Source organism: Manis pentadactyla, chromosome 5 (assembly GCF_030020395.1).
Source record: "Manis pentadactyla isolate mManPen7 chromosome 5, mManPen7.hap1, whole genome shotgun sequence".
In the NCBI taxonomy this organism is placed as follows: Eukaryota; Metazoa; Chordata; class Mammalia; order Pholidota; family Manidae; genus Manis; species Manis pentadactyla.
In genome coordinates, this window is record NC_080023.1 from 91,444,318 (window position 1) to 91,468,681 (window position 24,364).

The 24,364-nt window shown below is 37.6% G+C and overlaps 1 protein-coding gene across 1 annotated transcript; it reads left to right on the top strand.

The window, feature by feature from the left end:
* The first annotated feature begins 8,323 nt into the window (after positions 1 to 8,323).
* Positions 8,324 to 17,633, top strand: OSTC (oligosaccharyltransferase complex non-catalytic subunit). The gene is made up of 4 exons (XM_036920924.2): positions 8,324 to 8,526; positions 12,064 to 12,157; positions 13,653 to 13,850; positions 17,076 to 17,633. Exons 1-4 carry the CDS (start codon positions 8,388 to 8,390, stop codon positions 17,092 to 17,094), a joined length of 450 nt encoding a protein of 149 aa, XP_036776819.1. The 5' UTR covers positions 8,324 to 8,387; the 3' UTR covers positions 17,095 to 17,633.
* The last annotated feature ends 6,731 nt before the right edge of the window (positions 17,634 to 24,364 follow it).

A 24,364-nucleotide genomic window follows, 5' to 3' on the forward strand; every position in this document is an offset into this window, starting at 1 on the left:
AACCTTTTTGTTACCACCAGCCTCCCTGCTCTCCTCATTCCCACAGTCTCTCCCAAGCCCTCATCATCTCTCATCTGGACTTCCACAGTAAGATCCTAGAGGTCTCTCTGCCTCCCATCTTTCTGCTATTCCATCTATCTTCCACACACACAACCAGTTGTTTCAATTTTTAAAATCCTTCAATGTTATCAGTCTTTCAGGGTAGATAAAACCTAAATGTCATTGAAAGGCCCTCTGTAATCAGCTCCACCCTTCCTTGTTGAGTCGTGTCTCCCACCTTCTTCCTTTCCTCTTCAGCCATGCACAGCCACTCATCACTCCTTGGACTTTTCCATCTCTGTCCTTGTTCAAGCCAGTCCTCATGCCTGAAAACCTTTCCCCAACACTTAAGGAATCTAATTCCTCCTTCAATGTTCAGCTCAAATGTGAGCTCTTCTGTAAGCCTGTCTTTTCCTACCTGAGAGAATGAATCACTACTCTCTTTGGACTCCCAAAGCACTTGGTCCAGACTCCAATAAGCATGGACTTCTCAGACAGCTCTGCCACTCATCATATGTGCGAATTTCTCCCCTGATTTGAATGACAGTTTCTTGATGCAGGAATCAAGCACTGGTTTTCTTGCTTGGAACAGGGCTTGTCTCTGCTGGATGCTCAATAAATGCTTGGTGAGTGAAGTAAGAAATGAATGATAAACATCATCATCCCAGCACTCCTGCCTGCCTTTCTTGGTCCTCATCTCTCCTGAGGAAGGAAGAGGATGTGAGATTAGGCAGATTAGATTACACCCACAATTCCCACAAAACAGGTACTAAATATGGAAAGGTTCTATGAAATAGAAAAGAAAGAAGATAATAATGAATAAAAGCAAACCAAATATTGCTTCTTATCCAGCTGCTTACTTCTCTCCAGTCTTGATTGGCATAATGAGAATTGTTCAGTTTCTTAGAACAAATGACTGCAAATGTGCCTACTATGTGCCAGCACTGCAGAGGGGCAGGGAATGCAGTGGTGAAAATATCATCCTTGACATAAAGACATGACTGTCTTATACAATAGTTGACTGTCTAATGGTACATGGTGATAAAACATCCAGCTACAATTACTTAGGATGTAAAATTTGGGGAGTATTATTATCCATTCCTTGTATATTCATATCCATTTGTATTCACTGCTGCATTATTCACAGAATACAGCAGTGAACAATACCTAGGCAGAGAAATGGATATGCCAATGAAAGACCAGACAGATGGTATCTGCCATGTTCCAACAAAATATTATTTTAAAATTTTATTTTAATTGCAAAAGTAACATGTTTATTATAGAAAAATTAGGAAATACATAGTTTCAAAGAAAGGAGTAAAGTCTGTAATCTCATCACATAGATATTAATCACCTTTATGTCCCTTCAGACTTCTTTTAATGTACAATGCCTAGAAAATGCCCACAATAAAAAAATGGGTCAATACTCCACATTCAATTTTGTGGTCTGATTTTCATCTTTTTTTAATTATTGTGAACATCTGTCCATTTCAGGAAATAAACTTCTACATATCATTTTTAATGGTTGTATAGTTTTCTACTATATGGTTGTTCATAATTCATAACCACTATTTACAATGTTTCAGAAGAAACTGATGGTCAGGTAGAAATTCATTTCACTAGCTTAAAAAATAATGTCTCTTAAAAATGATAATATTCTTGGGGCCCAAACTAACTCAGAACTATGTAGTGAAGGGATTCTGGGATATACAGTTCCAGCTGACCTAACAGGACACGATACAAAGCCACCACAGTCTATCCCTTGTCAACGTTGTATCCATATTACCTTCTGAACTATGTTTAACAGTTGTCAAACAAGGACAATAGCAGCAATATGCTTCCTCCTAACATAGTACAACTATCCTTCATACAACTGTAATGTGCTCTTTCCAAAAAGGAAACAAAGTCCTTTTATTCATTTTTGGGTGATAAACAAGAAATGTTCTTTCTTTGATATCCAATAACTTAAATACTGAGAGTTTAAGTACTATCAACAAGTACTATACTATATATGATAGAAGAATGGAAGACAGAGAAAAAAATTGGTTAATATATGTACAAATATATTCATGTCAAAATAAGGAAGAAATATTCATAACCTATGCTGCTCACACAGTCATAGCTGATATTTATAACTACAGTCTTCCACTACCCATGCCATATTCCCTTTGCCTTTAGCAAAAATCTTAGCTCCTTGGGATGCTTGCCTGCCAGAGTGACCCAAACCTTAATTCCTGAAAGGCTGAGCCATTAACATTCCTGTCACTTCTTTAATCACGGAATATGGGGGCAATAAAAGGCACCTCAGGGGATCTCCTGCATTCTAGACACACTCCTCCTTACTGCTCTTTTGTAGTGGCAAACAGATTTATCATGACTCTTAGGATCAATCCCCTTAGTCAATACAGTATCTCTTACTTGCTTTCTGAGTCACTGGCCTGAACACACTGGAGAGTGACAGTCTCACCTCTGTTTAATGGAACCATTGATGTGTCCCTTGGTGGAAATATTCCTCCCTTGGGACTAAAACTTTTAGACCAGCAGAACCCAGAATCTGGGGGAATGGGAAGCCAAATTTTTATTACTGGGTCACTAGAAGTAACAGTGAAAGGAGCCATTCCTGATTTCTACACTTGATTCCTGGAATTAGGAATCCTAGTTCTAAGAGAAACAGCACCACAGATTGGTCACTGATTTATAGCATATGCTGCATCTTGGAGACATTGTCCAAGCCCCAAATGGTTGGTATTCAGCTGGCATTTTAACTGAATTTTCAAAATGCCAGTCCACCATTCCACACAGCTTCTTTAAGGTGAAGGGTGCACATGCTAAGACCAGTGAATTCCATGAATGTGAACCAATCACCACAATTCATTAGCGGTCAAACAAATTCCTTTGCCAGAAGCAATGCTGTGTAGTATACCATGATAATGAACAAGGCATTCCTTAAGTCCACACAATAATGATTTTGTTAGCAGCATTGTGGACAGGGAGGAAAATTTGTACTGAGTGTGTCTATTTCAGTAAGAACCAAGTGCCTGCTGGAATTACTCCTACATAATTGACTTGCTATCATGTGAATGGCTCATCCTCCTGGAGAAGGCTGCCATATTATCAGTTCATTGTTGATTTCTACTATTGGCAAGTTGGACACTCAGCAGTGGTTCCAGCCAGATCGGCCTTGATGAGTGAAAGTCCTTGAATAACTTCCATCCTGCTGCCATGGCCACTTTGTTTGTGGGCCCACTGGGCAAAGACAGGAGCACCTGGGGAAAGACCGCTGTCCACAGGATGAGTCATCTTAGCCACCTGATTATGAGCATCCTTCTCTACACAGGTTGCTCTTTGGCGAGTATTCACATGGGACACAAATATCTTCTCACTTGGAACATATTGAGAGAGGTCTGTCCACATGCCTCTCCTCCAGACTTCCTCAACAATTTTCCTATTGTTTCCAATTGTGTTCTTTTTAATTCTCTGGTAATCCAGCCAGCCAAATGATTAATTACTGCCCATTAATTACTATAGACCTGTAACTCTGGCCATCACTCCTTATGGGAAAAATGAGCAACAAGGCAGATAGATGTTCTGCCCATTGGGAAGATTTTCTTCCATGACTTCCTTCAAGCAAGGCTCCTTCCAAGTGAGGCTGTGGTGCAAAGCCAATTACTTTCAGGTAGTGCCAGCATGTTGTGCAGAACTCTTTGTAAAACAGGCCTCCATTTTTTTTCTTCTTCAGTTAACTGGTTTGAGGGGACTCTTCATCCTGCCATATGTATAGGTTGAGAGAGAAGAGGCAATGTGGCAGGAATGTGAGCCATGCTCATCTGGATTATTTCTCATGCAATTTATGTGTACCTTCAAGGATGACTTGAGACTAATCTCCTGCATAACTTTCAGGTGATGATTGAATGCTGCTGTGGACATCCATATTTGTGGGTTGGTAGGTCGGATAATGTCAGGTTGGTGATGGATACCTCAGGGGTCATGGTAACTTGCTGCCCATGGTCATTAGCTTAGTCTCTATTAAGGCCCAGTGGCAAGTCAGAAGCTATTTCTCAGTGGAGACTATTTATCTACAGAGGATGGCATAGGTTTGCTACAAAACCCCAGGATTCTGTGCTATGATTCACCTGAAGGGGTCTGTCAAAAGCTCCATAGATTATCCCTATCTGCCCCAGACATCACAAGTGATATTGGATCTGCTGAGTCATATGACCCAAGTGACAGAGCAGTTTGCTCAGCAGGTTGGACCTTTTTAGAGCTTTTGCATGTTCTGGCTCCCACTCAAAACTAGCAGCTTCTTGGATCACTCACTAAATAGATTGGAATAGCATGACCAAATGAGGCCACTACATGATTAAATTTTTCTCCAAAATCCATCATTCTTTTACAAGGGCCAAATTGCCTAAATGAATGGAATGTGAGAATTTCTACTCTGCATCTTTCAAATGCTTGATGGTGGCACCTGTCTCTGCAGTCACTTCTCATTTATTGTGTTGGTAGGTAATAACCTTTTCTACCATAAGAGACCTCACTCTGTGGACCAGGAAACCAACATGGTGATTCTTAGGTATCTGAGTACGTGTATTCCAATCGTACATTCCAGAACTATCCCAGGGTTCTCATTACCTCTGGAGGAAGAACTAAAATGAGAGCAGTGATGAAAGGAAACTTGTTCTATGTGTGTCTCTCTTGTTACAATGGGCATGTACCTATGTTTTACCTGCAAATTTTAATTTTCAAAATTTAAAAAATAACAACAAAATCCACAATTTAATATTACATTAAAAAGGATTTGCTATATCATGACAGAATGGTGCCTCATATAGTGCCTGGCAGAGTTGCCACCCAATAAATATTTGTGGAACCGGGGAAACAAACATACTGATGTTTATACAGAATCCAGAGGGAAAAAGCAGTCAACAGACTGTCAAATGAACTACAAAATGTCTTTGTAAATAAATCTAGGTTAAAATGTTATGTTGTTATATGATCCAGAAAACCCCCAAAGCTACTAATTTCTTCACTAATGCTTACTTAAATAAACTGAAGTCAGTATCACTAATAACCTTGTTAGCTCTAGTTTGTTTAGAATTTAGTTAAAAACTTATTTATGGAGTTTTCCTTCTCATTTGGCTGGCAGAGCCATTCCTGACTTCAAGGCTTTTTAATTAGGATCTTCTACATTAAACATGAAAATTTTGATAGATATCAGTTTTATGCTCCTTTCTTTCTAGATAATAGATTTGCTTAGAATTAGTCATTATGTTTTTATGTATATGTAGCTTAAAATGATATGCTCCTCTGTATATAATGTTTTAAATCTTTGTTTCTTCCAATATTTATCCTTCATCTCTATATAAAATAGCCACCCACAGAATGATTAGATTCTATGTTTACTTAGGGGCATGCTCTAATGCCCATGGTTATTATATTCATTCTTTCTTTTGGTTGGAGTTTCTGTTGTGTTTAAACAAAACATTTTTACAGGAATATTGTTGGTTAGGACACAGATGATAACAGATGTGTGTATTTATTCATGAATGACTTCTTTTATAACTGGCTTATAGGATAGTACAAACTCAAGTTGGAAAAATATTTCAAAAGTTAAGATGTTAAAAATAATAATGAATTGATACCTGAAACAAACTTACTTTTTGGAACAGAGTAAAAGTGTGACAGTAATATTTCAATATATAGATGACTGTGATGTATTCTGACTTAGCAGATTTATTTTTTAATACAAATTTATATTTTTAAAACTTCCATGTTTTTCAACAGTGTATATAGAATTATTTGGCCCCAAAATATATGGGAAGAAGGATAAATACATAAACTTATTCTACCTTAAACATCCTAATCTTGTTTTACCATTAGGGCAATTGCCTTTAGGTCTCATCTAATCACACAGACTATACTTTTTGAATTTCACTTCTCAAATTTCAGTTTTGTCATATGCAAAGTGCTGTTAATCGCATTTATCAATAGAATTGTCATGAAGATCAAATAAAAACCAATGCAAATCACTTAACAAAGTATCTGCCAAGCAGTGGTTAATGTTAGTTTCTTGCTGAAGCTATAAAGGACGCTCAAAAGCTTTTAATTGCTAAGCTTTTCCTTATATTTCCAAGGCAACATATTTTTAATTGTTCCAAAGTTTTCCTTATTTATAAAACTATGGGAATTTCATCGACATTCTGCATTATAGTCCCCAGAAAAACTCCGATGTATAAATGCTGGTTCTGGAGTAAACACACTTCATTACTGGTATTATTAGTGACCACCTTCATAAGCTAAGACTAATGTACCTTTTGTAAGACACAGCTGAGTAAAACCCTGGGGAGTCTCTTACTATTAAACAGTAAGAGCAGCAAACTCATCTGTATTCAGAATTAGATGCTGCAATGTTTTATAAATATTTTTATCATTACAGTATTTAAAGTTTCTCAATAATGAGTCATTAACTAAAAGTGCAGAATCAGTTCATGTCATCCTATAAAAAACCATGGGTTCAGTAACAGACAAACAAAAAACAAAAACATTGGATCAATAATAAAGGTATCAGTCTGTTATGGATTTATATCATCAGTCACATTTAACTTTTACTTCAAAAGGAAATGGACATGTGCAGAATTTTAAGAGAGTATATAAAAAAGAAAGAGAAAACAGAGAACTTTTTAGGTCATCTTGTCCATCCCCAAAGACTCATTCTCCATCATATAATTTCATCTACTTGAATTGTATATGTAGCCCAGGCAAAATATGATAGTGGCTCCCAATGGGATGGTGGCATGGAATGGAGAGAAGAGGACAAAGTAAAGATATTTCTGGCAGTACAGCCCAAAAAGACCTGCTGATATTTTGGATGTGGAGGCTTATTGAAGAAAGAAACCAGCATAGCCTCAAATATTTCAGCCTGAAAGATTTTAGCATTTAAGAAGGTAAGGATGGCTGAAGGTGGAGCAAAATGAAGGGGAGGACATGCAGCATTAGTATTTTGGTAATCATAGGAATGGAAGTACTACATAGAGAATATAACCAACATTACTGTAACATCTTGTATGGTAATGGGGTAACCACCCTTACCAAAGTGGGGATTTAGTAATGTATATAATTATCAAGTCACTATGTTGAATATCTGAAAACAATATAATATTGTATATCAACTATATTCCAATTTTTAAAAATAGCATTTTGGTCACATCAAGGTATCAGCTTTCAATATCCTATGGAAATGTCCTCTTGACATTTGTGATAGGTCTGGACTAGATTTTTTAAAATTAAGGTATCATTGATATACAATCTTATGCTCAGGTTTCACGTGGACAACATTGTGGTTACTACATTCCCCTCTATTCTCAAGTCCCCATCACATACCCCATAACAGTGACTGTCCATCAGCATAGTAAGATGTTATTGAGTCATTATTTGTCTTCTCTGTGCTATACTGCCTTCCCCATGACCCCCTACATTATGTGTGTTAATCCTAATACCCCTTAATCCCTCCCTCCCCACCTACCTCCCCAACCCCTTTCCCTTTGGTAACTGCTAGTCCCTTCTCAGGGTTCTGTGAGTCTCCTGTTGTTTTGTTCCTTCAGTTTTTGCTTTGTTGTTATACTCTACGGATGAAATCATTTGGTACTTGTCTTTCTCCGCCTGGCTTATTTCACCGAGCATAATACCGTCTAGCTCCATCCATGTTGTTGCAAATGGTAGGATTTGTTTTCTTCTTATGGCTGAATAATATTCCATTGTGTATATGTACCCACATCTTTATCCATTCATTTACTGATGGACACTTAGGTTGCTTCCATTGGACTAGATATTTTTAATAATTTGATAACATACCATTTTAGCAAGTGTTAATGACAATTGTTACTATCACCACTACTACGTAGTGACGTAAAAGCTCAGCAACCTAGAACTTCTTCAAGCTCTTAAAAAAACCGCAAATAGAAAAGGCAGGGCTTTCCAAACGGAACCATTCATCCTCCAGCTCTGGGAGGGGCTCAGGTGAAAGGACACTGGTTCCTTTTGCAGCTTAGGCTGGGCCACGTCTAAGCCCTGCAGGTCATTGAAGGTATATAAATCACAAGTTTATTCAGTGGCAATAATAGAACTTCTTATTTAAGTTTATGCTTAACAATATTTAATAATACATAGTTTTAAATCATGTCATTTATCCGTTCTCTATAGTTTCTTCTTTTCTTCAATAGGTGTAAAACTCTTCTGAGCGTTGAGGACCTGCCGGTCCCTTCCCCGCGCAGGCGCCGGCGAAAGCGAGGGCGGGCCTATTTCCGGTGGCGCGTGGGGCTAGAGCCCCGGAGCCGTCTGCGGCTACCAACATGGAGACTTTGTACCGAGTTCCGTTCTTAGTGCTCGAATGCCCCAACCTGAAGCTGAAGAAGCCGCCCTGGGTGCACATGCCGTCGGCCATGACGGTGTACGCTCTGGTGGTGGTGTCTTACTTCCTCATCACCGGAGGTAACGGGCTGGTTGGGGCCCGAGAGGCGCTGGGGCACGGAGAGCCGGCCCTCGCCGCGGCGCGCCCGTTCCGCCGACTCTCAGTCCCAGGGAAAGCATCGCTCTGCTCTCCGACTTTCTCGAGGGTGGAGAAGAGTTCTGCGGTCCAAAGTATTAACGGCCCAAAAGTTTATTTGCCCTCACGCCCTGTCCTGTATCTGGAGAGGACTTGTGTTCTCATTCCCGTTGCCCTTTTCTCTTCTAGCCTCTTAGTCTAGGGATCCGAGTCGAATATGTTTTTCAAGCCCAGATTGTTGCTCTTTTTAATTGCTTCCCATAGTTATTTGACAAAGATCCTGGAAAAGTTTAGTCAGGCCCGTTCTACTTAACATGGTTGGTTAAGAGGTGTGGGACTTACACTTCTTCTTATTCTTAAGTTAGCTCAAACCTAAGGGTCCAGTGTTGATTTTCGTCCCGATTAGCAATAAATACGAATGGAATTTTCCGAAACCACAGTTCTGATACATATTTGAGATTGAAGATAGATTTGCAGAAGGTATTGTGTTTCAGGGAGAAGTTGAGAACTTTTAAAAGGGTAGGAAAATAGCATTAATATTAAACACTTACGAATTATCATCTTATGCTGTACTTTTCAAATAGAAAATTGCAAAAGGGGCGTTGCTTGGTATAGTGGTGAGTTGGCAATCCAGCTCTAGGTTTTTCAGAGACACCACCCTTTCAAGCCACAGTTCCATGACTTAGACCTTGGTACACTACTTTCAGATTTTGGGAAGGGGTACTTAATTTGAAAATTATGAAATTAAAGCTTCACAGATTAGGAACAGCAAAAATGGTTCTGCTTTTAAGGAAATAGTCATATAGACATCTTAATTTTCACAGATGTTTTGTAAGAATAGGTGATACTGAAGAGGGAAGAATCTGAAACTATGAAGGCTTAGTTCTAAAATGTGCCTTTGATTTTACCTTCCACCCCAGTCTAGAATAGTGACAGTTAACTTAAAATAATTTAAATAAGTTACATCTCAAGTATCCTATATGTTGGAAGGATATTATCCTAGCATTGCTCAGCACATTAATAGGTACTGTATTGAATAGATGAAATTTTAAAATGCATGTGGTTTTTTTGTTTGTTTGTTTAATTTTGTTTTATAATAGTCTTCACCTGCTTTCATCTGCTAGTCTCTTTCCTGTAACTCTTACTTCTTGGAGCCAGAGCCTTTGCTAGAAGCCTCAGATTTCATTCTGCCCACTTTTCCCCTGTTGATTGTTGTAGTGGGGAGGTAACTCTGCAACAACCCTTGGGGGAAAGTGAAAAGGACATCTTTTAATGGGAAAGGCCATGAGGTATCTCATACATGGAATCAGTTTTGCCACTAGGAAGGAGTCTTTTCTAAAAATTATGAGTGTACCTTTACATATAAAAAATATTGCTGAGAAATAGTCAGCAAATGTTTTGAGTCTCTGTTAAGTTCCAGGCACTAGGTAGTGAATGAAACTTAGTGAGGCCAACAGTGAATGAAACAGGTAAGGACCCTGTCCTCCTGAAGCTTATGTCATGGTTAAGATGTGTTAAATATCACATATTTTTTCCATTATGAATTGACACAAATGCATTGAAGGAAAAGAACATAGAGGTTATAAGAAAATAATGCGAATTAGGAACATCATTTATATTGGAGTGTGTGAGGAAATGACATGTTAGCCAAGAATTCAAAGGATTGAGGGGAAAGATATACTAGGCAGAGTGAAAAGTGGACAAGTATGGGACTGGGAGACCAATTAGGTGGGTATTATTGTTGTATCTTTGGCTAGACTAGGTTGATGCAGCAGAAATGGAGGAAAAAGCAATGAATGATATTTGGAAGTAGATTCAGTAGGTCTTGATGGCTTGATTGGGTGCAGGAGGAGAATGAAGTGTGACAGAATCTACTGGTGTCTGGTACCAGCATTTTGAGTAAATGGATAGAAGAAGTGAAGGTTTTTGTTGGGAAATGGTGAACCCAAGGTCACTGGGATATATAATCGGAACTTAAGCAGCTCCACTTAGTTGGATATGTCACATTTGCAGATATGAGTCTTATGTTGATCAGTAACAAATGTCTTCTGAACTCCTCCCATAAGCTGGATATTGAAGACCATAGACAAAGTCCCCGTTCTTAAACTTACATCAAATTCTAACAGTGGTTACATAATTTGACAGGTGTTGGCACATTGAGAGTCATTAGACATAGAACTGAAAGCCCTGGGAAGGAGTGAGTTCAATTCAGGAGAGAACATAGAAAAAGAAGAGGACAGTCGATCAAGCCCTAAGGAACTCCCAATATTTAGTGGGTTTATAGAAGAGGAGGCTCAGCTAGACAGCAAGAAAACGTGGACAGGAGTATCACAGAAGCCATTTTTTTCCCCCAGGAAAAGGAATTACTAAACTGGACTGCTGGGAAGCCTCCTTAGATGAGAACTGAAGAGTCCATTGAATTTGACAACACAAAGGTCATTGGTGACCTTAGTGAAAGTAATAGTAGTAGTGGCCAAAGCTAGATGGGAATGAGTTGAATGAAGGGTATGTGAGAAAAGGGAGAAAGCAAATTTGCCAAATTTTTTTCCAGAGGAATTCTGACTCCTTTTCTAAAAGGAGGCATAGAAATAAGATGTTAGGAGGTCTGGAGTCATGGGAAGGTTGATGTAAGGAAGGAGAGCTTAAAAATTCTCTCCTGGAGGGAAAAGAACTATCCAAACGAACAAAGTCTGAGAAGGCAAGTCCTGAAAATTACACAAGGGATCCCACATTTATAGGAGGAGAGACCCTTCCTCTCTTGGAGCTGGAGGGAAGGAAGAGAGGATGGCTGCAGGTACTGGTTTATAGATTTGGGGGTGGGAGGGAGATTAGAGAACTCCTTCGTGGGAGGGGGAGGGGAACACAGTCTTGCTGTGCTTAAGAAAAGCTGGAAATGTGGATGTTGGAGAAGAGTGGAGAAGATAAAGAATTGTTGACAGTGGGAGATTAGTGTTGATGGACCATTAACATTAATCACAATGACATGATGGCAAAATGATAGACATTAAATAACATTAATGGTAATTTCTAGTATTGCCAGTCTGCCTATTGGTGTGATTTAATGTTTCCTTGTTTTGCATGTAAGCAAGAAAACTTCTCTAGCTACCTCTCAGTTCATAGAAACAAACCCAAGCATTTGTGGAACATTGTCTTGAACTAAAATACAGCCTTTAATGTTATATCTTTTATTGTGGAATCATTCTTGAGTATTGGAAATGGTTACTGATTGAATATTTCTTTTATGAAATACCTCTTTTAGAAATAATACTGTTTTATGAATCATTCTAAAATGTTGAGTTGGATTTCTGAATGGTTTATCTGAAGTTCAGGAGATTAGCTGGGCCTGATTTGATTATAATAATGCATCAAAGCAGTGCTATTTAAATATAAATGAACCTTTATATATAGAGGTGGATGTAAACTCTAGTCCTATTTTTAAAATTAGGAGTCCAATCTAATCTATACTTTTGTCTTTCATATAGGAATAATTTATGATGTTATTGTTGAACCTCCAAGTGTTGGCTCTATGACTGATGAACATGGGCATCAGAGACCAGTAGCTTTCTTGGCCTACAGGTAAAAGATACCTTTTTGAATGATTTGATGTTGGGAAAGAAGGTTGCCAGGGCATACCTCTTATTTAAAAATACAGTGAATCCTGTGGGTTTTATAGACAATAGCTTTTTAAAATGCTAAATTTGAAGATGTCAGGAAGTAGATAAGAACAAGAGTAGAAGTATATTATTCATTTATTATTAGAAAAAATATTTCATAATATCACTTATTTAAAGGAAGATATCAGTTTAAAATACACTTATAGACTCTTCTGGGAATCACCAAGCCACTGGTACTTGTTTTTCATAAGCAAAGTTTTATTGGAACGAGGCATGTCCATTTACTTATACACTACCTGTTGCTGCTTTCAAGCTGCAGTGGTGTGACACAAACCATATGGCCTGTAAGCCTAGGATATATCTCTCTGGCCATTTATATTTGTGGATCTCTGGACTATACTATTAAATAAGAAAAATATTTTTTGAGACTTGTGACTTTTCAACAAGGAAACATCATTCCAGTGTGGTTTGGAGCAATGCTCATCATATTGCTTTCTAAAATCCACTTGATAACTATCTAAACATACCTATATATTTGTATTTATGCTTATGTTAATGGTATCCCATGCATAGAGTATTCCCTGAAAGATTACTGTGATTCTCTGCAGAGGGACTCTAGATGACAGAAGGTCTTGACAGTAGGGAGACCTTTCATAGTGTCGTCATTTGTGTAGTTTGATTTCTGAACCTGGTGTATGTATTGCATTTTAAATTAAAGCAATTAGTTAACAAAGCATATGTACCCTCTTTATATATGCCTATGTATAAATCATCCCTGTAACAGAGAAATGTGCTTTTTGGGGTCCATAAACTGAGAATTCTGAAAGCTCTGTACCTGTAGAAAAATCAGACACACATATATATAAAAATATGCATAAACTTAGAAGGGTTTATAGATTGCTAGAGGTCCTAGTGGGGATCATGAGCCTTAGTTAAGAATGCTTGCTTTAAAATTTTTCCTTTGAAACAAGAGGTTTATTAATTATTATAAAGCTTTAAGAAATATTTTTAACCAATTCAAAATTAATTTGAAATTGATAGAAGCTTAAATAGCATAACTTTTAAAAGATAAAATTTTGGGTAAAGAGAGTACATATATATACAAATAATTGGTTTTTTAAGCTAGTAAATAAGAATATTGATTTTACATAGATAGTTGTATTAGTTGAGATTTAAAACTTTTTTTTGAATGTAAGCTCCATGAAGACAGAGATTTTTGTCCGCTTTATTCATTCTTGTAGCCCCAGAAACTAAAATAGTGCTTGATACATAATAGGCTCTTAGTAAATATTTGTTGAAATGAATATCCAAAAATGTAGTAAAATAGTTGTAAGGGTAAGAATGAAAAATTAGCACAAAAATGTTTTAGGAGAAATAGGAATTTCAATCTAAGGAAAAAGCTTTTTATTTTTCTAGGCATTTTCATTTATTGTTTCCCATTGGTCTTTCTTTTTCAGAGTAAATGGGCAATATATTATGGAAGGACTTGCATCCAGCTTCCTGTTTACGATGGGAGGTTTAGGTTTCATAATCCTAGACCGATCCAATGCACCAAACATCCCAAAACTCAATAGATTTCTTCTTCTATTCATTGGATTCGTCTGTGTCCTGTTGAGTTTTTTCATGGCTAGAGTATTCATGAGAATGAAACTGCCGTAAGTTATTAAGTACTTTTTGAAATTAGCAACTTAACTTCTGTTGCAAATGGTAAAATAATTACTTGGATCACTTAAAATCATAGAATATTTAATTTTACCATTTAAACAGGTAGGTGAAAATTTAAAGAACCAAAGAAACTTGTGACTTGCTCAGAGTTATTGCTATAGTTAGTCGCAAAATGGAGACCACTAGTTCTTCCCAACTGTTCCTATTTCCATGCATATTTATGAGAAAATGTCAGCTATTTTGATGTAGCCTCACTGACTGGAGATGCTGTTTCTCTAAAGTGCCTTTTGGTTAATCTGTAACATACAGGATTCCAGTAGTAATGGTCATAGTAGGGAATATTTTGAAGCCATTAATTGCTGCTGTTCTTTGAATATTGGTATGAGAAAAACCTATTAAGGCTTGGACAGGAAAGGAGAATTATTGCCTCCTCAAAAACATGGAAAAAGGATTTCAGGTAGATAGATAGATATGATCATTTTGATTGAAAAAGTTTACCTTATCTTTAGAACAAAAATAAATTGGTTTTATGGCAGCTTTTATAATTCCATTTGAGGTCATTCATTTGAAATGTAGACAAGTCTGATCACATTTCTCTATATTCTGACTTCACCTGTGGGGACGTTAGTAATTAGATGAACTTTGAGCAAGCATATCATACAAAGATTAGCTCTTAGTAAATTCATCTTTTAGGGAATATGTTCAACATCAAGGTCTCCTATACTGATTTCTTAGAACTTATTTTCCTTATTTCATTATAAGAGACAAAAAAGTAACACAGGAATGTGTTAGAATTTCACAGATTCACTTGTTCTGTGGCTTCACTTGTCCATTGTCTGTAACTCATCAGGATAGAATGGGCAGACTCCCAGAAAGTCAGAAGTACTTATCCTGCAGTCATGTTCCCATCTTAACCCTTGCTGGTTGGGAAAAGTGAGCACAGTGTTCTTCCTCAGCTAAATATCTGTGTGACTGTAAAGCTCCCTGCTGATGGGAGCCTCTTATTTTTTCCCAGGGAAAACAATTTTGGCCATTAGTTAAAATGTATTAAGACCTAGGTACTCCAGCCTCCTCTTCTTGTTCCTCTTTTTTCTGCCCTTGTTGGAAATGGTCTGCTGATATGGAAGAGGATGGAGTTTTCCATAATAAATCAAGAAAAGAGAAGGCTCCCAGAGAGGAGAGAGAGTCTATTAAAAATTAACAACCAAAACAGAGGAACTTGTGGATGAATATAGCAGAATGAAAGTGAGCTGGTTTTGCCCATGTGACCAGATTTGTTTTCATTCTACCTATGCTTTCTGTTCTATGATGTTAGGCCCTCTCCTTAGGATGTGTGCTTTTCTTTTACCTCTGACATTTGACTTGTAGAATAATAGGGCTGTCTACTCCTTACAAAAACACTTTGGAAAGTATTAATTCTCTGGGTTACCTCCATCTTTTGCAACTATATATGTAAACAGTTGTCTTCCTGTCCGCATTCTGTAGGGCAGTATCAAGATTGTTGACCTAATCAACAATAGGAAACAGGGTACACTCTGAAATTGAGATGCAGATTATGTTTAGATGTAATCAAAGCAGAACAACAGTCTAAAGAGAAAATTGCTTCTTTCTGTAATTTGTCATACAACTAAATCTAGAATTTCAGTTTTTAGGAGGAAGGAATTTATGGCTCCTTCTTTGATATGATTTCTCAACAACAGCTTCTGATGCCTAGTATCTTGAGGGTAGAATGGGGAGCAATGATGGACAGTTTTAGAAAAGAAATGGAAGCAACAATATTGCAATTTTTGTTTTGTAGTGTAAACTGACTGCTGAGTAACTTCCACTAGAGCAAATATTAGTAGGTACTTCCTTAAAATCTTGAACTTTTTTTTTCTTGTGAAGCTTATGTTTTATGCTTTTTGTCAAATATCAGGCATTGTAATAGCAAATGTATGTGGAAGTCTTCAAAGTCAGTGTATCTCTTAAGAGCCTTTTTATTTTTTTATTCAGTTTTTGGGAGAAGGTTGAGAAGTATTTATGGGGTTGTGTCAGAGTTGTTGTAAAGGTTGTTGTAAGAGGTGAAAGTTGTCTGTGTACTCAGTTTGGATTGGCCCGGCTGGTACAGCAGAAGGAAAAGTGCAGATAAGTTCTAGGGAGATTGCATTGGCTGCACGTAGATGTGAGCCCTGTAGGAGTCAAGTGAGTCCAGAAGCTGGAAGGGAGGAAACCACATGTTTGAGTGTCTGCTGTGTTCCAGGCACGGTGGTAGATCTCAACCCAGTGAAGTAGTTTTTTATTCCCGACCTTAAAGACTTGAGACTGAACTAATAGTAGCAGCTAACATTTGTTAAGAGCTTATTACCATGAGTAGCAGTTACTCTATTATAGATTCTCCTAAGACAGCTTCTTTTACAGATGAGGAAACTGAATGATGTTTTCCCAGCTTAGTGTTAGTGGCAGGGTCAAAGGAGAGAAGTTCTGAAGGCATCAGTGGGGACAGGGTATATTAAACTCTTTCTTACCATGGATAGTTTTACACAACTTTCCTGTTTTTCTCCTGATCCTGCAGATCCTTAATTAATAATAGTTGCAAGGATTTATTGCAAAAGAAGAAGATTGGAACCCCAAAAACCAAACAATGCTTTAAAGGGGATTTCAGGGATTACCTTGTACATTTAGTGAAAGGATCGCCTATTTGATCCACATGAATTTTGACCTGCTTAACAGCCATAGTTAACCCCCTTGCCTGCTGTCCAGACATTCCTTTATAGAGGTGCAGGGCAGATGCTCTGCACAATGTTTCTTGAGGGCTCAAGGGCTCACCTCCTGGGCTTGAATAGCTCCTGATCCTCCCACCTTCTCCTTTGGTAATATTAGGTTAATTTAGAAAATCCAAACCAGCTTCTTTCTATAAAAAGGCTTATGAATTTTGTTGCAGTTGTGAGAGTCCAAAGGAAATTGAATCTAACTCTTTAACGTCTACATAATATTTTCTTTACTTTTTTCCCTCATTTTCTATTAACATACTGGTTTGTAAATTTACCCTTTGCAGGAGAAGGATAATAAAACTGAGGCCTGGTAATGTATGTATGTATTGGGAGGGTAAGATGTGAAATAAAAACCATAAGGAGTAATTATATTTTCAGATTGTCATTTTATTCATCATAAAATTTGTGCACTTTGGAATATTGTTTCCTTTTTACTTTTTGTGTTTATAAATTTTATTTCTACAGGGGCTATCTGATGGGTTAGAGTGCCTTTTGAGAAGAAATGAGTAGATACTGGATTTGCTCCTGTTAATGAAGTTTTAAAGGCTCCACCAATGCTCTGATATGGAAAAGGACGAAAAGCTGCAGAAAAGAAGCATATAGTGACAATACAGGAAGCATATTAAAGCTTGAACTAGAATGTCTTCTTGGTATCAGAGACAAACTTACCACAGTATTTTTTCCTGCTGGCCTGTACAAACAATGCTAAGTGGCATTTCTTCTTAGTTTTTCATCTCTTAGAGAAAATATCCTCCATTTTTACAACTACAATATTGAATAAAGTGATTATTTTTTACAGCCCCCTTCATGTTTTTTGGAGATGACATTTCAGACTTTAAGAAATAAATGTTAAATCAGGAAGTAAGATCCCGTAAGCTGTGAACTCTGGATGGCTGATAAGCACTCCCTGTGGTGCTTTGTCTTTAAACAGTGGGTGACAGTTCATTATTTCAGATTTGTAAGACTGTTTGCTGAACAGTAAGAGGTATGAAAGGAGCAGAAGTAAATAACTTTTCTAATTAACACTTTCTGTGGTTTTTAATTGACTGGTGGCATTAACCTTTTGGTCTATAATCACTCAGTCCCATCTGTGACATAAGCTACTGTTGGCATTCTGTGGTCCCAAAATGTAATTGGTAGGATGCCTTATAAGTAGCAACTCAATATCCCTGTAAATATTCAAGCATGGGCTGCATATCTATGTTGGAGTTGTTGTAACTGTGATTGTGATAGATAAAAGTTCCCTTCAGGCATTCATTTTCAGTAATTAACACAGTTCTGAACATACCTAAAAATACCTCTAGACCAGTATGGGCTTCCCTTAATTTCTTCTAACAAGCCTTTCAGTTCTCCCTGACTAGCTGTGAACTTCACTTCTCTAATAGCTCAGTTTTTAAGGTATCATTGATAAACAATCTTATGAAGGTCTCACATAAGCAACACTGTTTTCATTCGCCCATATCAAGTCCCACCCCCACCCCATTGCAGTCAGTAATTGAGCCACCCCAATTAGTGGCTCAATTCTAAATCTGATGATCACATGTCCTCATGTGAATTTTTTTTGTTTTCCAAGGTTGATCTCCATGTAGCCATTCATTAAATTTAAAATAATTTATTAAAAACTTGAGAACCTATTACATGCTAGGCAGCAAGTGAAGATTAGGGTGAGAAAGGCTCTACCCTCATCGAGCTTGTGTTCTTGTAGGGAATCCAGATAAAAGATAAAAAAATGTTTATATGATGTCAGACACTGATAAATGCTACAAATGAAAATCAAGAAAAATTAATGGTCTGTTCTATAGTGATGAGAGACGATAAGAAGAGGTTGCTAAACTCCAGAGCTCTGAAAAGGAAAACATGACCTGTATACACTCAACCAATCCTAAAGGCTTAACTTAACCTTGGTTACATTTTTCATTATTTGGCGGTGTTTTAAAACTTTAGTTAAACTGGATAGAAGACAACAAAGGTCTTAAGGCTTCAAAAGCTCTTTGCCTAACCAGCTGAGTAGCGAACAGTTCCCATTAAGCACCACCAGATGGGGCTATTAAGGTTTGGTATGTTTTTCGGTAACAGCTGTTAGGATTTTTTGGGTTGGTTTTGATCTTTTAGATAAGCATATCTTTACTAAATACAATGAAATACGTTTAAGAATGAAGTTGCAATGTTTTTTGTGAAGAAAAAAAAAATTGTACCTGGTACTAGACCTAAAACGCTTCTGGGGACACTAAAATGTCACGGCCTGAAAGCTTGCCAAGCGGCACCAGCAGAGGTTAAGTAAATGAGAGAATAAATAATAGACTGGAAACAAACTAGCCTTTGATTTTACCACAGAATTCTGCAGGAAGTGGATGGTAAAATGGAATTAGAAGTGTAGAATGATTTAATGGAGACTTAACTCCAGCCAGAGGTAAAGGAAGCATACAAAATCAGCCCGGGGAAGCTGTCATTCTGTGATGAAGAGCCTACAAAGTTGCTGTTGGCCTAATGACGAGCTGCAGAGCAAGGACTGCCTGTCAGGAGGAGTAAGGGTGGGGCGGGAGGGGGGAATGGCTAGGCCCCTGTACCTCTGTCTTGTCAGGTCTTTGACCTGGGGCCACCTCGAGATTAATGTGATCTTGCTTAGAAATCTGAGGTGAACCCTGACATAGCTAATGTGGGTAAAATTGCAGTATTTCCAGAATCTCTCTCCTGGCCTTAGTTCATCTCCATATCAATAGGTGATTACACGGGGGTGGGAAGCGAGGGCACAGCTGGACTGGAGAGGTTTGTTCAGGCCCCTTTTTGCAATCAGATTGTAAGAGACACGGGTGAGCAGAAGTGGACAACTGCTTGTAAACAATAAATGGTTTCTCCCACTTTATTTATCCCTTTTCCTGGTTTCGGCTTCAAAGGTAATTGCCCCAGGCTGTGAACATATTTTACCCCCGAGTTATAGCTAACAACTGGAGGCCATCAGCTAGTCTCACTCTGCAGCTAAGCAGACCTGAGTCCTTCAGGGGGATCTCAAGCATCATATCTAACACAGATTTATAAAAAAAAAAAAAAATAATAACCTTCATAGGAATAAAAGATGAAAGCCCATATACATCTTGCTTATTTATAAGAAAGATTGTACTATAATTGTCTTTAATGTTTATTTTAATTGGGAAATGTGAAGTAACTTAGGTTCTCAGTAAATAGTACATTCATGAACTGTTAAGCTGGAATAAAGGGTATTTTCCCATTTTTTCAGTAAGTAAACAGACTCATTTTTGATACAGAGCTTGAACTAGAACCCAGGTCTTCTGCATAGCAGACCAAGTGTGTTCATTTTGTGCTGCTACTTTCTGGTACAGAAGATCAGTTGTTGAAAAGAGAATTAAGCATACACTTATTTATAAAAGACATCATGCCAGATGCTGGGTTACATCAGTGAGCAAGAAAAATACAACTCTTGTTCATGCGGAATTTATAATCTAGTGAATATACACAAATGGGCTGATTTTCTTGCTATAGGAGCACCTGAGAGGAGTGCCAAAACCCAGATTTGGAATGAGGGATGGTTTCAATTTTTTGTTGGGATAATGGGCTACTAATCTGCTTCAAAGTTTCAAGTACAAATATACTTTTTCTAAAATTTATTTTACTTATTTTTCCTTGTTTTACTTATGTACTAAGACTTTAAGTTACAAGTGAGAGAAAAATCATTGAAGCTATATCTTCAGCAAAGAGTAATTTGTTGGAATATTAGGGTGTCATGATACACAAGACAGATTCTGCTCAGCATTAGGAGTATCAGACTAGAGAATATGGTACTATAAGGACTCTGTTGTTTATTTTTGACATAGTCTATGAGTGTGCTTCATGTTTTCTCTTCATAAAACTGGTTTCTGCTATTACTCTAGTTCAAAGTGGTGGGAATCATGGTGCCAACCTATTTTGATCGTTACACTTGACAGCTTCAGCCACTCTAGAGGAAATTCCTTGATTCAATAATTTTTAAGGGCCCTCCTTGAATAAAAACTTCCCTCTTCCCTCATCATTAGCCATCCCTCCCTACCCCATCCCCAGCCCTAATGCACCCAGTTGTCTAACTACCTCTTTACAAGATTACCCAAAGTCCAGTTGTTATCAGGTTTATGAGATTTAGTTAACATAATTTGTTATAAAGTATGTGAGACAATTCAAGTCCTAACCTCATTATCCATAATGAGGTGTCCTCTCACTTCTGTTGAATCTGCCAGTGATGGGGATCTTTTTACCTCTCAAGGCAGTCCATTTTCAGATCTTTTTGCCTTTTAGAAAGCTACTTTCCATTTTGCTTTAGTTCCTTGGTTTTAGGTCCACCCCTTGTGTCTGTATCTAGCCATATTTAACCATACTACATAATGACAGCCAGCATTTGAAATACTAAAACCCTTTGATGAGGCTCCATTTTTTAAGGCTTACCATTTCTAGCTTTTCAGGCTCAGAAATGGGGTATGGCTCCTTTCTGATCCTTTTCCCACTGCCTCTAGGATGTCTGTTTTCCTTTAAAAATAAGTTATCCAACAGATTATGGACTGCTTTTGATATAGTCATTTTGGTGGCTACACACTTCTCATAAACTATTTTTTTATAAGCTATACTAATAATATCAGGGTTTCGGCAATGGTTACTATTGATATAGATGAACAAATACCATGAGTTACTAGGTGCTCAGACTTGGGATCAATCAGATTTGGATTCCTATTCCAGGTCTGCCAATCGCCAGCTGTGTCACCATGGACCACTTTCTTAGATTCTCTGAGCCTCATTTTCTTCTTAGTAAAGTGGAGATAATATGTACCTCATCGGGATGTTCTGAGAATTAAATGAGATGACCCATAAATTCTGGAACATATTAGGTACTCCAGAAATGTTAGCTCTGTACTTGCCTTTAGTTATTTTTTTCCCTTTACACTCTGTAGTTTTATTTAATGCATGATTATACATTCTCTCCTGGGGATGGGAGTTGTGGAAATGTGCACACACAGGCATGTGTGATAAATATAGTTGAAGCATGGAATATCTGCTTTTATTTTTATGTCTATTTAAAACAGTGTTTTCATGATTTATGTTGTAGCCATTGCAACGTGGAAACAGTTTCTACTCAGCATGTAGCATGACGCCAGCACTCCACTGAAGGCCAAGGACCTGCCTTTGGTTAATGGATGGCATCTCCTCTCCATAAAGTCCGCCTCTTCTGATGGCTCCTGTCAAGGATGAATCTTCACACATGCCTTTACATGCTTATGTTGGCAATTGCTCGTCCTCAGAAAAGGAGTTTTCTCTTGATAGCCGACTGTAGGCGCCAATCTAAACACAGAGCATTCAAGTCCTGACTAGGTTAATAGGTTGGAAGAGTTGTAATTCAGAGTCCCAGAACTGCCATGCTACTTTAAACAAGATGGCAGGAAATTATCTAACAATTTTAAGCGCACATAGCAAAAGTACTGTATGCTTTCACATGACACTGGATATTTGCCTAACATATTTCAACTTTTAAGAGTGCCCTCATCATCAATTATCTCATTTAACCCTAACAAGAATGCCCAACCATCTTCCAGGCCTCTTTGTTTCATAAAAAGAAAGAACAGGCTGAGTGGACAAGGGCAGGCACCCCGCTAGAGACCCTTATAAACAATTCAGTCTAGTAGGTAGTATTGTCTCCATTTCTCGGGGATCAGCTGGGATTGAGCTGAAGCGAGCCTAGCTATAAATCCCTGTACTTTCTACTAGGACTTCATGCACTTTTTGTCTTATTTTCTACTTTACTGTTTAAAACTCAGTCTTCCCCATGCTGTTAGAGGTCAGGATACTGGTTACTTTGAGAAGTGGCGGTAGTGACCAGAAAGGGACATGAGAGCTTTGGGGTTTGCTGGTAATGTTGTTTCTTGATCTGGGCACTACTTAGATGGGTGTGTACACTTGAGGAAAATGCATTGAACTGTACACTTAGGATTTGTGTGCTTTATGAATTTTATATTGCAATAAAAAGTTTTTCTTAAACTAGTTTTTCTTTTGAAAGTGGGAGCTCTTTCCTTATCCCCAGAATCTGACACGCTTGTTTGATGTAGTGGACAAGGTGAGCCATGTGTGTTTTGCTCATTTACAATGGATGAATAAAATCCAAATGCACAGAATCAAGGGAAAGTATTACTTATTCTAAGAGTGTTGCTTAATCTTTTGGGTCATAGACCAATTGGGATTTGATTAAAATTATAAAAAGGGTAATAAAGCATATAGATTCTGTATCAGGAACTGTGCTAAACTATGTATATTATTTCCTTTCATCTGTACCATGACACTGTGAGGTGGATGTAATTATTCTGATTTTATGGATGTGGGAACCAAACCTCAGAGACGTAAGCAACTCAACCAAGATGACACACTAAAGAACATTTAAGAGTCAAAAACCCCAATTTTTCTGCCTCCCAAACCCACCCCCTGAACTACTTTGTTTATCTCCAGACACTCTTGAAAAAAAATGAAAAAATGCAGTCTTCTCTTTCCTCTTTCTCCCCTCCAGAACGTGCACACACACAATTTTGCCTGTTATTTTGGGGAGTTCATGAACCTCTTGGAGCTCATCATCCATGGACACGATTAAAGAACTCTCAGGTTGAAAAAAAATGACAGGAAATTTTTTCAAGTGACTGGACTATGGAAAACCTCAGATCATTAATAAAGTTATGGTTTTGATGTCTTACATTCCTTTGACCCCTCTATAAAGCTTGATGCATGTCATTTTTCATATTAACATTTTATTATATGATATGTAAAATATTCAAAGGAATATACAAAACAGGCATGTAAATTGGAAGCACAGTAAGATGAATAATGTCCTGTAAACCCATATATAAGAATTAAAATATTACCAATACCATTGAGTCTCTTTGTATTCTACTCTTATCCATTCCCCTGCCTTCCATTAGACATTCACTGCTCTGAATTTTGTGTTTATCACCTCTTTGCTCTTTAAAAAATTGTGTTACCACATTTGCATGACTATTTAGTATATTTTTAGTCTTGCTGGCTCTTGAGTTACTGCTTAACACGTAGATAATTTTAAATTGTGTGTGGTATCTTTCCCTAGGATCACAGTTTTAAAATACATTTTCCATTTTATAAAGTTTGATGGTCATATCTTTCTTGTGAATTGAAGTTTTCATCCCTATGTAGTGATCCTCTTCCATATTTGAAAGTAATATTTTTTCTCAAAGTCTATGTAGTCTCTTATTAATGCAGCTAACTCAACTCTCTGCAGGTTAGAATTTGCCGTGCATTTTTTTCCATAATTTTCTTTCAACCTTTCTTTGTTCTTTTGTTTTAGGGGTGTCTGTCATGTGTATCAGGAAGCTTTACTTATTTCTGCTGCACTCTGACAATCTTTGTCTTTACATGAGTGAGTTTAGTCTATTTTCAGGAATTGTGATTACTACATTTTTGGACTTTTTCTGTATTTCCTTACTGTATGACTTGTTTTACATTTTCAGTGCTTCTTTTTCTTCCTCTCTCACCTTTTTTTGGGTTGATAGAATTTTTTTTAATCCTCAAAGGGCAGATTTCAGTTTTCAAAGATGGCTGCAACAATAGCTTTTGCCCCACTTGTTGTACACAGAGGGACCTTGCCATTCCCTGTCAAATGATGGGGATGATTCCTTTAGCTTTTGCAGCTTAGTCAGACTGGTGACTACTTTGATTGACAGAAGATGCCAGAAGTGCCAGGCACAGGTTTTCACTGACCCAGC

Bases quoted from the DNA above. Each gene is read 5' to 3' on its own strand.
- OSTC (XM_036920924.2), top strand. From the start codon at position 8,388: ATGGAGACTTTGTACCGAGTTCCGTTCTTAGTGCTCGAATGCCCCAAC. The intron at 8,527-12,063 runs GTAACGGGCTGG...TCTTTCATATAG, and splicing joins TTACTTCCTCATCACCGGAG to GAATAATTTATGATGTTATT. The intron at 12,158-13,652 runs GTAAAAGATACC...TTTCTTTTTCAG, and splicing joins GTAGCTTTCTTGGCCTACAG to AGTAAATGGGCAATATATTA.